General features: G+C 44.9%; 1 protein-coding gene across 7 annotated transcripts in view; it reads right to left on the bottom strand.

Annotated features, from left to right (window-relative positions):
- UBL7 (ubiquitin like 7) overlaps nucleotides 1-14,172 on the bottom strand; it is a 396,382-nt gene that overhangs the window by 344,530 nt on the left and 37,680 nt on the right. For all 7 annotated transcript variants that reach the window (XM_069624581.1, XM_069624586.1, XM_069624580.1 and 4 more), the window contains one exon: nucleotides 4,347-4,429. In XM_069624581.1, coding sequence (XP_069480682.1) covers nucleotides 4,347-4,429 — 83 coding nt within the window. The remainder of the gene's footprint in view (nucleotides 1-4,346; nucleotides 4,430-14,172) is intronic.

The raw sequence follows: 14,172 nt of genomic DNA, 5'->3' as shown, positions 1-14,172 counted from the left end.
GGCAGTGCATCAACCAACAATTGATCGATCCTGGCTCTACATGCTACCCGCTACTCGTCAGCTTACTCAGCATCCGCAGATGTTATCATCTGAAGAACACAGTGTCAGAAATGGGCTGGGAGCACCCAGCCTCCCGTGCTGGACAGAGCCTAACAGGGAATGGCCTTTTCCCAATGGGCTTTCCGTATTTATTTTATATGTTACTGTGGACCAATGCACTCTTGTTGTAGATGGGCTACCGATATCACAACATTTCGTCATAGTCGTTTCTTTCAAATGCTTGGAGGAGAACGTAGTTCATATATTTATTTTACTATGTAAAGTTATAAACTGCATCCTTTCCTTATATATAGATTTCCCTGCAGCAGGTGCTTTATATGACATTTTGATTGTTAGCTGTGGGAAACCAAAGGGTGTCTCACCGAGTAATCACTTGGGATCTGTCATTTAGGTGGGCGGGGCACAGCCATCGCTATTGGATCCAGACCCTGGGGGTGGACCAGTGTGGGAGGATCACCTGGATGTGGGGGGGCGTCCCAGGGAGGGCAGTGGGGCCCCCTGTGGAGAGACGCAGTATTCCTACACCCATTTCCCTGTAGAACACCCTCATTCTATATACTATCTAGGAACCTTATTCCCACACCCACCCACTTTTCCTACACACACTCTGCTGGACAGACAAAGCGCTTCAGAGAAAGACAGACTCCCACACACCCACTCCATTTGACATGTCCCTATATCAGGGTCAGGCAGAGTCAGGCACTTAATCTTGATGACTCGCACCTGAATCCTGTTCCTTTTCCCCACTGAGATAAAAGGCAGAGCATGAGAGCACCTGTGAAGCAAGGCAAGCAGAACCAGCAGAGCGGCAGAAGAACAGATCCTGGGAAATTGGAGCAACCATGAAAGCAGAGCAGAAGGGGCCAAGAGGCGAGAGAAGGATCGTGGTCCGGCCAGCTGCCGAGTGAAGGTTGTACTTTTCAACGGAAACCTCCCTGCTAACGCACAAGGTGAAGGCGGGCCCTCCTTTGGGTGAACGACAGAGTTGGGAAGGGCTGAGCCGCCTGTGTCGATAGCCTTGGCTTCAAGGAAACGCTGGATGAATGGCATTGAGTGCTACCAGTGAGTGAACTGGGAGACTGGCTTGCATTATCGAGTGAAAGATAAAGCGTTTGATGAGGCTTGCAAGGTTTCGTGAAACTGCGAGCGAAAATACATTGTAACCAGAACGATGAATGTAGAAGCTGTGCATGTCATAGACAACCGTGAAGGAAGCCTGAAACATTGAGAATGCATTGAAGACTGAAATATGTTAAGAATAACGGAGTGGTCCGGTAATAGAATATCACCTACTCGAAAGGCTCCGTACCCAGAGTGAAACTTTTTGATTGAAAGTAAGATAAATGGAAACACTGCAAATACCAGAAGGCCTTAGGAGAGCCCAATGTCATGATGCCTACCCCCGGGCATCGGGACAAAGCCCATCAGCTCCAGGAGCAGGGATCCAGATACTTATTAAAACCCCAATAGCCCCAGCTGGGGGCTGTTTGGGTTCAGTCCTGGCACCATAGGCGCCAGGCTCATAGACTTTAGTTACCTGATGCAGACCATGCTGCTAGTGAGTCCAAGCCAACGTGAGGCCTGGATGGGACTATTTTTCTACAGGGACTATTTTTTACTCGGGCGTGGTTCTAGGGAACTTCTTACCTGGAACTACTTTGGAGGCCATTTAAACCACGCCCGAACAACAGTACACGCTTCGCGTTATTCTGCATCCAGCAGCGTAACGCTCACCGTGCCTGCAGTCTGCATCCAGTCTTCTGCCACGCCCGCCGCGAATCTGGAGCTCCTAAAACCAAGAGGAAAGAAAAGGACAAGATTAGAAAACAAACTATTTTGAATTCCTCACCTGATTTCGGATCCATCTCACCTCCGGACCTGGAAAGATCATTATTTCTGTACGCGTCGTATCTCCAGCTGCAACGCTGCGCCATACTCACCAGTCCTCGCAGCATCTTTCGATTCGGCGCTGCCTCCATCATTTCTTCGCCGAACTCCGGCACCTGAGGGACAAAAGAAAACAACAAGGTGAGCCGGGAAAACCAACAAATAAAACATCATCATAGACTTACCCGATTACCACCAGAGGCATTATTCTAGAACTCTCCACATCTTCATGTGCCGCACCTGCAAAGGGAGAGAAAACAACACGTTAAACACCGGCAACATTTACCGAACGGCGTCGGGTAATACAGACTCTTACCTGAGCGCTACCAACTGCCACAAGGGGTATCTTCTCACGATCTTAGTTGCACGACAAGGAAGGGGGACAAGAGTGAATCGTCGGACATATTGAACTCTATGAACTTGATACTTACCGAACCTTGCCAGGAACCTCCGAGTCAATGCTCTCCGGAACTCTCCCACGCCTTCAAACCGTGAAGTAACTGGCATCAACGCACCCCTGCAACCCTCGCAGGATGGAGAGCTCATCATTTAAAAACATAAGGTGAGGTTCCTAAAAGGGGATATCGGAGGTGACAAGAAGGGAGAACGAGAACAGTGGGAGGGGGCTATCACTCATATACACAGGTGGCTAAATCCCTTTCTCCACTTGCAGGAGAATACTTCTACGCATCAAGCAGACGAGATTAGGCGGGCCAGTCCAGACAGTCATCTCGGCACTACGCATCACGTTAGTGGAGACCGCAGCTGTCCGGGTCCGATCAACGCCCCTGTGGGAACCAGGTGAGCATAACACCCAACCAAAGTAAAAGAAAGTCAAAGTGGTGCTAGCAAAGTCCTCGTACAATCAAAAGTCTTTGACAGGTGGGAAACTAAGTGAACAATTGTAAAGTAAAGCTAAGTGAACTCTGCTGTGAAGGCAAGTGTGAACCCAATGGAGGGCTGCCACACCAAATATCTGTTTAAAAAGTGTGTTCTAAGCTAGTAGAACTGATGAAGTTAACTGAACTGTGATTTGAAATGTGATTTGAAGGCTACACTGAACCCGACTGAGGGATGCGAAGTGAAAGCAAGGGAAAGTGTATCCTGCATTTTGTTAAAGTGACTGAACAGTGGTGTAAAGACGAAGGTGAACCAAACAAAGGGGTATCGCAAGAAAGCCGGGAAGGAGGGGAATCCTGCATGGTGAGCGCTTTGGATAAGTCGTGATGGAAAGCAAAAGACATTGATTCGAGGGATCCTGCCTTTTCTGAAGAAACTGCTTCCTGATGCCTGGCTCAAGGAATGATCACAGTAATGCCACTGTTCTACCTTGTCCCGTGATGCAACGTGTAGAAGGGACTATAATAGTTCAGCAGTCCTGAACTATCGAAACCCTTTTGGACATTTCAGTTTACACTACACTCTTGTTATACATATCATTGTCCCACATCCACTTGTTATATAGAGTAAGGATTTGGCAATAGGTTTATTCGTGTAGGCCATTTTGTTTTGACACGACAAAACTAGGACAGCAGGTTCTTTACTTTGACGGTTGTAGCTTATTCCATTTTAAATTTAGGCTTAGATTAGGCGTTTTTCTCACCCTTATACAGTTTAATAAACATCCTTGGATTATACTTCTGTTTGTCGTGCTTCTGATAACCATGCCTTCCATACATAGCGCTGCAATACAACTTCAGGTCGTATTGCACTATATAAATTCCCCCTTCCCACCAATAAAAAAAAAAAGAGCTGCACAGTGTACAATATGTACGTTATGCCCCTGTTGGACCAAATCATTCCAATCTTTAGCACTTGTCTTTAAAACATAGGGATTATTGCCTTAATAACAATAACCACCCCATCTTCCACAATTACTGCCCAGATCATTACCACTGCATTTATTCCCTCAACAGAAAACAAGTATTAATTAAACCAAAAGAGGTGTGTGCTCACTGAATTTAAATGTCTTTGTATTGCTTAAACTCGATGCCTGTGCTCATTTGAAGGCACTGTTCAAAGCAATGTTTCAATGTTCAGACCCAGAAACAAAAGTTTGGATTCCAGAGAATTGCTGGTTATGGTTAGGTTAACTGCATCACGTTTGGGACTACCAATGATACTGCACTTGGCCCTCAGAAAACCAGTGAAAGAAATCAAGGAGTAATAGACAGATTACTTAGAATGCAAAGGGACAAAATGCAAGATGCTGAATTCATGACAATCTTCATTTGCCAGACAGTTTTGCAGAATTTGCACTTGCATACAGACAGGTCCTACTTATGGTGTATCTGCATTACCCATCAATGTATAAGTAGAATTGAAGATAAAGCTACCAAGCTTTGCATAGAACATTTAGAGTTTACAACATTCAGTCATGGTTCCCTTGGTGCACTCACCGCCTCCCGGTAGCCAGCACTGGTGTGGAGAGCATTATGCAGGACTCTAAACTCCCTCGCTGCAGCAGCTTTATCCACAGGCTCTGGAAGAGAGGAAACAGATTGGTGGTATAAATAGAAAACAGGACTCTCAATGCAACTGAAACAGATGATGGTGTTGTCTGGTTAAATGAAGTAACATTTCTTTAGCACTACCAGTTAGTTTAAGAAATATCTAAAAGCCCCCTTGTAAAGACTGGAAGGGGGTATCTGTACTTCTGCCCCCTATACAGTAGGGTAAAGGCACAAAACAACCCCAGCAAGACTCTCAATTTGGTAGCTATGGACGAGCAGCCAGGCTTAAGATTTCAGGTGATCAAAGCAGGTTAGTACAGAGTTTCCCCAAACACCCCACAAAGGAATGTCCACACACCATGTTAGGCAATAGCACTGCTTCTTTATATAAAATAATGTTCAGCAATATATCACATATAAATAATATCATTTTGTACTTGGAAACACTTATTCAAAGAATGGTAAATAGATACACTATGTGGTACTAGACATTAATTAAATCCAGTAAGAACAGCACTAACTTCAGACAGTTTTAAATGGCAGGTGAATTCTTGGTGTACCCCGCACAGAATAGGAAAGAAAGGAAGGTTAGTTATGACCGGTTGCAGAATGCTTTCTTTAGACTAGACAAGTAATTCTGAGTGAGTGTAATAGAAATGTTAGGGAGTAACTTATGTTGTCTTTTACAGCCTACTACACTATTGTTCAATAACTTTGTGCTTTCCTTTAAAAAGGTTCTACAACCCCAAAGTACCCGAGAGGCTGCGATTCAAGACGAATCTGAGACCGCCTTGATGACTCCGGAGGCTAATGCTCTTCATCGTCACAGTACCTTTGGTGCCGTGGCAGGCAAAGTGGCAGAGTTTCTTGGCTTTACTCGACGATGCCCTCAGAGGATGGACCCCCTTTGGAAGAAGGAGTCACTGGGATGCTGAGTCCAAGAATAAAAAGGAACCAAAGTCTTTGGGAATGGCAGCAGTTGGGATCTTTGCAGTGCTCTCCTTTGGTCGATGATTTCTCAGACTGTAGAAGTCCTGTGAAGAAGAAACTTGCTGTCGTCTCCTTAAAGTCTTGGGGGATGGAGAGAGGACCCCTGGGACCCTTCCATAACTTCTGGTGGCGACAGGTGCATAGGTCACTTTTGGTGTAGTGTTTCGGAATACCGCGGTTTTCCGACTTTCAGTTCTATGTTGCAGCAGCTGCAGCACAGACCTTTGGACGGCTTCTGGTGACCTGGACTCGACCACTGGAGTGGACGGGCCCTTACCAAGTCTGGACCGTCAGGACACCGATAGCTTTTGATGGCAGGAAACCCATTGATGGACATTCCATGGCACCCAACGACGGTGCTCTCTTCGGTGGGGAAAAAGTGGTCAGTGGTGACCACAAGGATGCCCTTTCAAATGTTCTTAGGCAGTTCGGAACTTTACCAGCTCCGGGTGTCCAGCAGCACTATGCCAGGGTACCCCCTCTTCAGAGCAGTAGACAGCAACAGCTTCCAGCGTCACTGAATGCACCTCCGGACCTTGGGCGACACCAATGTCTCGAGATGTCCGGCACTCCTCTTCTGGATTTTGAAGGCCCATCTCCGGACGGCAGGCATACAGGGCTGGCTTCCAGGATACTTCGCTGAAGAGTAGCAGTTTTGCACGATGGCACCTCATAGCTCAGAGAGAGGTCTCCTTCGCAGGTCCTTTCTGAATCAGTCCTTGGGAGACACGACAGCTTTCAGATTGTTGAAGAAATGCAGCAGCAGACTCCTCTTCCAGTTGGTCTTCAAGGAGCAGCTTCTTCTTGCTATGCTTCGACTTAAGCTACTAAACAAATAAGCGAGAGGTCCCAGATATACACATCTGTCCCACACTCACTCTGCCTGAACCAGGTTCAGTCAGCCAATGACCACAGTAGGGCATTCATGCAGGCAGGCAATCAGGCTCACAGGCATTCATCCCATTCACTCCACCCAGACACCCATAACAAAAGATGTGGATTGGGAAGTAGCCATCCTTTCGTGCATTCATGTCAGTTTCAGGCAGGGCTGTCTCATTCCTTGTGTCTCACACACACAGAAACCAGACACCCACAACAGAGAATGCAAGTTCACTTCAGACTCCATTCACACAGGTCCCACCCCAGGTGTGTACTTACAACACACAACACCTGGGAAGGCTCCAGTCGGTCCGACAAGAGGCAGCCCCAGAGTCATATGGTAGTGAGACTCCACCCAACAGCCAGTCAGGGGGAAAGGTAACAACAGACACACACATGGTGTTTCCACCAAACAGCCATTCGGGAGCAAGGGACAGAGTAAGGGCTTCCCATGACTTTGGGAAACAAGGTAAAAGGCAATAGAAACCAAGAGGCCACAGGGGCCATCTTGCCTTCTGTCAGGAATCCATTGATTACTATGGCAGGGCATGGGTGTCCAAAAAAATGGAGGACACTCCGAGCCACTGTCAAGTCAGCATGTAGCTGCCACCAGCCCACACCCTGCTCTGTGGGCAACACACATGCCCAAGAACACGCATAAAGGGTACAAGGGTGTACCCCCACCCATGGGTGCCCTTAGGAAATCCCATGGGCGATTTTTACCAAAAGATAAGAAGGAAGAGCTGCACTGCCAGAGGTTGAGGCAGGACCTCAGTGGCAGAAAACAGACAAAACGCAAACAGAGAAGTGGTAGGACAAGGACAGGAGGCCATACCCCTCCATTATGCATTCCTGCATCACTCCCCTACATAGATTCAACAACTACAAAATGACAAATTGATTTTACCAAGAACCCCAACACTACTCTGCCTAGGAAACAAACTTCAATGTGGACAACTGCATACCTAGGTCCCTTAATAAACCTACTGGCTATCGCTCTGTTTGGAATAGAGATTTACAGAATAACATTGGAAATGGCATCCGTGGAACTGCAACAAGGAGGGTAGATGCACAGGGTTGGAGAGTTGGGTCCAAGGCTTCTTTAGAACAAGAGAATCAGCAGGATGATTAATACTGCACCGCACACCGGAGTAGAATAATTAACTATAAATATACTAACGGGTACCTACAGTAATAAGTGGTGACAAAGAACAGGAAAAAACACCCATTAACATGGCAAAAGTCACATTGTCTGTCTACATTTCTTTTTAAATTAGCTCAATTAAATCAACCTTTCAAAATGTATACATAAAAATGTGTTACACATGTAAATAAGTTAAAACAATTTAGATCAAATTCATATCCATTTGCCATCAATTCACTTGTGTGTGATATTCAACATCATTGAGTAATTACTAACTTACAGTCATTTTGTTGAATCTTCCAAATTCAATTTTGTCAAAAAACTAATAGTGCCAATTTGAATCGATATGTGCGAAGAAGAAAGAATCAAGGACCAACAATGAGCCAGATCGAGCACCCCCAGATATTTGCAATGTCGTGCAAAATGGGTCTCCCTTAAACTTCAAGGCTACGCATTCTGTGACCAAATGCACTAAGGTTTCCTGAGTTTCACATTCCAGACAAAAACGACAATAGTTGTCATGAGGCAAAAGTAACTTGCGTTTGGTCTGAATGTCCTTCGTGAGCCACAGATTGAAATGTAAGTGAATATCCCAGTGCAGTATTTCACAGACTGTGTTCTCACCAAATATAGAGGAAGTGTGTGTGCTTTTTTGGGAGGAAATCTACAAGAGTCACCTTCTCGATATTGCAAGCAGGATTCCAATGTCTTCATCCAATCGACTCATACATCTTGGTTTTGGCTTTATCTGGATTAGTAATTAACCAATCAATTGAGACATTTGCATTAGCCAAAAACTGAAAAACGTTGGTTGACCATGTAGTTACAAAGGCAAGTTTGACAGAAAATACATAATTAGACAAAGTCGTTAAGATGACAGTTTGGTCTGTTGATATCAAGCATTTTCTGAACATAAACGTCAGTGATCGACCGCATGGAGGGAAACAAGCCCCAGTTCATATCTGGCCCAGGCACCTGGGATACATTGTGGAAGATGTAATATTTGTTTCCAATATTTGGCCTCCCATTTTGTCAAATTGAACATTTGTGTTAATTGACAAAGTTTCAAGACCATACAAAAGGCACAGCACTGTTTAAGGTCCAAAAGCGCCATGCTGGTTTGATTGAAAATTTACCAAATTTGAACATGCCAATTTTTGCCTGGGAAACTACGTTGCTAGTTTCAGTTCCACTCGCTCCATCAGAGTCCTGGCATTTCTACTGCTTTCAAAAGACATGCCAAGATACACATATTGTGGGACTACAGACAAAGTGATCTTGTTAATGGTCCAAGCAAAAGAAGAGTGCCCTGATCTTTTTGGAGAGTAAGTCACAATCTGGGTTTTCTCTGTTTTTATTCTAAATTAGTTTTGTGTGATGTAAGTGTGAAAGGCAGAGAGAAGATTTTGAAGTCCCATCTGTGTTTTTGAAATGACTAAATCGTCCGCATACATTAATTTTTTATCGACTGGTCATTAAGTTTGGGTGAATCCGAGATCACTTTCGCAAAAAACATACCTGAGATCATGGATAAAGTAATTAAATATTGCAGATGCCAATAGACACCCTTGCTTAAGGCCTCAGGCTGTGGGGATGGCACTCGATAATAGGCCATCAAGGTCAATCTAATTCCGATGGATGTGTCAAAGTGTAAGGCTTGCATAACATCATAGAGGGTCAGACGGCATTGATCTCTGTTCAATTTTGACAACAGAATGACACAGGAGTTCAAGTCAAACGCCACGTGGAGATCGACGAATGCAAAGGAAACTGCTTGTTTTGTCGTCTGGCATTGGTGTTTAAATGGCATTCAGACAGAGCAGATTGATGTTAGTGTCCTATGCCAGCGACGAACCCTGTCTGATGGGGATCTCGGAAATGAGTCCACACGTTGAAATCTCTCAAAATAAGTTGTGAAGATTTTGCCTGGCACATCTAATAACGTGATTGGGCGGTAGTTGAGGGGGAGGCTGCAATCCCCCTTCTTAAAAATTGGAATGATTATGGAAGTTTTCCATGATAGAGGCACCCTAACAACGATAATACTTCACAAAATATTTTGTCTAGGAACAAGGCCCATTCGACAGGATTTTGTTTAAACATTATGTTGTTTAAGCCATCTGGTCCTGCTGCTCTGGATGAGCTGGCCTTCATTATCAACTCTTGAATGGTTTCAGGCGAGAAGTCAACACACCAAGACATCACTGAATGTTGGACTTGGGTCATCATGGTGTATCCTCATCAGCATACAAATCGGGAGAAGAATGTAACCCATTGCTGTTCCTGCACGTCATTAATTTGTGCATCTGCTTGCATGTTACAAGTATGATTTTTTAGTAATTGCCACATGCCAGCCAAATTTTTGTTTGACATGGCGCAAGCCATGGCTCGCTGTCTTTTTGAAACATAAGAGATTTCCTACTCCCACGACAGTTTTTATATCGACATTTAGCAGTTTTAATGTCTTGCCATCGCAAATCCAAATTTGACTGTAAAAGGCTTTTTTTTAAATTTCCTATTTTAGGTGCGTTTAAAACGGAGTTCAGGATCAAATGTGCGAGTATGGCGGATGCCATTTTTGTGAGGAATGGTGACAGTGTTGGTGAATGGTTTCAATTAATCGGGGTACTGCACTGGGCTGAGGTGTGTGTTGGGCAGAATCCTGTGCAGTTCACTTGGGGAACACTGCAAAAAGATTAAGACTACAGGAGTAAGCAGTAAACCCAATTGGTAGCAGTCTGCACCATCCAGATTTACCTGGTAGTTGTGACTGAGCAGTCAGACTTCACTCAGGATGAGTAGGGCAGTATACAGAGCATACACAATAGGGCCAAAAACACAGTGGAGCAAACAAACACTGACTAGAGCTTGGTATCAAAAGTATATAATTAATTATTTTAAAACACACTTTAGGAAATACACTAAACACTATAGATCAAAGCAAGTTCAAACACAATCAGAAAAAGTATACACACCTCCCTTAATAATTATTAGACAAGTCTAGGTCAAAAACACCACTAATTGTAAAACAGATCCGAGCGCTTAACCCAGATGGCACTCCAATAATTAAGTTAGAGGGAGAGAAAAAGACAGGTAAAGAAAATAAAACATGTACCAACATTTTTCTAAGACCACAGCAAGCTAGTGAAGGCAGGGTCTACTGTAGAGCCAAGGTTCATAGGCCAGGGCCACTTTAAATGGAGCAAGGCGAAATGTGCCCAAGATCACACAGTTTAAAAATGCATTCAAGTCTTTGCTAAATGTTCAAAAGAGGTTGGTTTGATACGAAAGATAAAGTTAGAAGGTCTGGGGGCCAACCCAGTTGGAAATCCAAGGATTTAAGGGTCACCTTTAGCGATCGAAAGAAAGGGAGGCCAGGCAGAACACAGTACCTTTAAAAGGGAGGAAGCTCCAGCGGTGGGATTTGTTCCTGGCAGCGGGTGCAGTTTGTGGTTTCCACCAGGGGAAGAGAAGATCTCGTCCAGGAGGAAACTTTGAGTCGTTGCACTGCCCAGGGAAGAAACCAGCCACGGAGTTTGTTCGGTTAAAAGGTGCGCTCCTTTTATTCGCAGTCCCAGTGGACTGAAGCTTGGCTATCTGGCCCCCGGGTGCTTGGCACTGGCGATTCGACCAAGAAGGTGTCCTGGAAGGCGAATGTCAAACTGGTTGTCCCCACCAGCTCAGAGGGAGAAGACTCTTGCAGCAGAAGATTTTCTCTTGTCGTCAGGGAAGTGGTGATGTTGTTGCAGCAGGGCTCCACCTGTGGTGTCGTCGTTGAAGATGGCTCAGCTTCTCCCCTCTTCGGATTTTTTAGGTCCCGTGGCAAAGTATGAAGTTCCAGTCCCAAAAGCCCTGCTTTTATGCAGAAAATCCCCCATTCAAACAGCCTAGCTGTCACTCATACATGCTAAGTGGTGAGCCAGGCGGCTCACCAGTGGGCCAATCAAGAGAGTGCAACTTGGGGTGCTAAGGCAACGCAGTCCAGGGTGCCAATTCCCCCACCCACACATCCTGTGAATCCCAGACAGAGTGGCACCAGTTGGAGGGCCTTCTGTGGAGAAGCCCGCCAAAAAGTGGAACAACGGGCCCAACCTTGGTTGGAGTTAGAGACGGACACGTACGCCATTTTGCGAAAGATTTCTGGCAAAAAGACCCAACCGGCGATTTTATATTAATTTAATAAACTGGCGGTATCTTTACAATGCACCAAAAAAGTGGTGCATTTAAATTGAATGGGAAAATCCCATAGGAAATATTCTGGTGGAATATTTTGCATGGTAACCACTGCCACCAGCTAGAAACTCGACAAGGGGGGACTGGGTAATGCGCCCTTGGAAACAGACCCAGGGGCAATCTAATTAACCCCTTCCAGTACTTCCACAATATGATGGTTTGTACTGGTTCTGTTCACAATTTTGGACTAATAAAGCCAATGGTGACTTTACATGCCCTGGGAGACAGTAGTCAGTCCCAGGGCATGGAGTCTATGTTTGGGGGTCACTATGTCACCCCTGTGTTACTGCACTGAGGGTGCTGCGTAACACATATATCCAACAGATGATACCCTATGGAGTAAAAGACCCCATAGCCCATAAGCACATACCAAGTCAAAGACATACCTCAAATCATGGCTAAGAGTGGGAGAAAAAGAGTCCCCACTCTTAGCAGGAGAAAGAAACAAACCCCAAAAATCCAGCAAAGCTGCTGGGGGACTCACTAGGTTTGGGAAATTAGCCTTATAAGAGAATTCTCCCTAACAGTGTGCAGCTCAATTGCTGTATGAAATGCGGCAAGTTTGCTTGGATTCCACCGTAGCCTAGTTCTTGGGGCATTAATAAGCAGGTACTGTGGAAAGACAACGGACCTCAGTTTAGGTGAGCGTCTGAGGATATCTAATGATAATAATCTATGATCACTATGGTCAATGTCACAAATGACCAGCTTTAGAATGCTATGGAGCAATCGTGCCTCCACATAGATGTAATCAACGGTGCTCGTACTCTTAACCCTGTGCCATGTGTGTTGGGGCAGTAGGTCGCCTGGAAATGACCCGTTAACCATGTGGAAGTTACGTACTTTCATGAATAAGGTCCATGTCGCCACCTCTTTGGTCGCACATGCCTTCTGCCAACAATCAAGATTTAGATCACCCATGATGATGGTATGGGTGATGCGTGGGCTCATGTGTATCCTATCAAAAATTCTACTTAAGCCATCATAAAAGGCTTCCTCAACCATTGCTGCAGGCTTACGATATAAATGAGAAAACCCATTGCAAACAAGAGCATTTTGCATTGCCAGATGGTGTTCATGACCACTCCAGATATAATCCATAGCCTGACCACTGAACGCGTTGTGTCAGAGATGAATTCTATTTGGTCAATGTCAGTAGTGGCCACGTCCTCCAATTCCAAAACATCGCTAAAGATTTTCAAAATACTACGCCTGTTTAGGTCATAAAATGGGAAATTGCCTTCTCTGCACTTCATAATGAGCGTTTGACGCAGTGATTTCACAGAGTGTGCATACATAGAGGAATTGTGATATAAAGGTTTGTGTGGTAAGCATTCAAATTGCTGATGCTCTACACTCCTTTACTATGGTGCACCGGGCGGTCTTGCAAACCAGGTGGTTGATGTGAGGGTACACATTTTTCCTGATCGAGCCAAGTGCTACTACCTGGGTATTGGTATTGGCATGTAGGCCCTAAGCTTGGTGTTTGTGTAACAGATTGCCTGATATTTGCCTTAGGTAGTCGTTCCACCAAATATTCATCAACCATGTGTTTTAGGGCTGAGATTGTGTTTTGATTTTGGTCAGTACCTGTTGTAGTTGGTGTCTGCGCGGGTAAACAAAAGGAAACTACTTTCTTCATAAAGTTGACTTGTGTAGAAGGTTTGTCTACATTCTCCGCCTCCTGAAGAGAATGAATAAGGTTGTTAAGTGGAGAGTAGGAAATGGGGTGCTAGTTCATGTCTGGCACATTAGAAACAGGAATGTCATGAACTTGCATATTGGTGGTATTTGCCACATTCTGAAGGGGGTTTGACTGTGGGAGAGGATTAGGACCAGTCTTGTTTTTTGAAAGTTTGGATGAGTTGTCCAATGCTTGAAAGAAGGAATTGAAAGTGCTTTTTAAGGGTTTGGACGCAGCCATATGTTTTGATTTTTATTTTTATAAACGTCCGCGGCCCTTTCAATGGGAGCTTAGTGTTCTTGGGTTTTTGAATTGGTCCGCGAGCCATGCTTAAATTCTGAATACCTGAGGGGCACGTCTCAACTGGGTTGGAAACTGGATGTGGGAGAAACAGCCGATGACCAGGACTGGTCCACCGTGGGTGGATCTTTTGAATCAGAACTGTGGTCAATGGGACAAATTATGCCAGAAATAGCTGGTAAGTGGCAAGTGGCATCGATTGAAGGACCCAAAGGCGCCCCAGAGCTAGGTAACCACTCTTTGTTAGTGCCTTCTCCAGGACAAATAGAATCTTCTGCTGGGACTTTGGACATTGAAGAAGCATGCATCCTGTTGGCCATAGAGAGCAACTGAATAGCATTTAACCATTTGGCTAAATCATCGAATTGGATGGAATGTTTTGTCAACTTTGCATCCAGTGCTTCGTACAGCTTCAAGAGACTCATTATTGTGGTGTTGATTGCCATTAAGGCGGGTTGCAACATGACCAGGTGGTGTGGTATCGCCTCTCAGAGAGGCTATGTAGGGGTCTTGGAGTTGGATGAATGAAAGAGTCAACTAAT

The sequence above is a fragment of the Ambystoma mexicanum genome, chromosome 11, assembly GCF_040938575.1.
Source record: "Ambystoma mexicanum isolate Mex_15411 chromosome 11, UKY_AmexF1_1, whole genome shotgun sequence".
Lineage (NCBI taxonomy): Eukaryota > Metazoa > Chordata > Amphibia > Caudata > Ambystomatidae > Ambystoma > Ambystoma mexicanum.
This window is presented reverse-complemented; position numbering and strand designations above follow the sequence as displayed.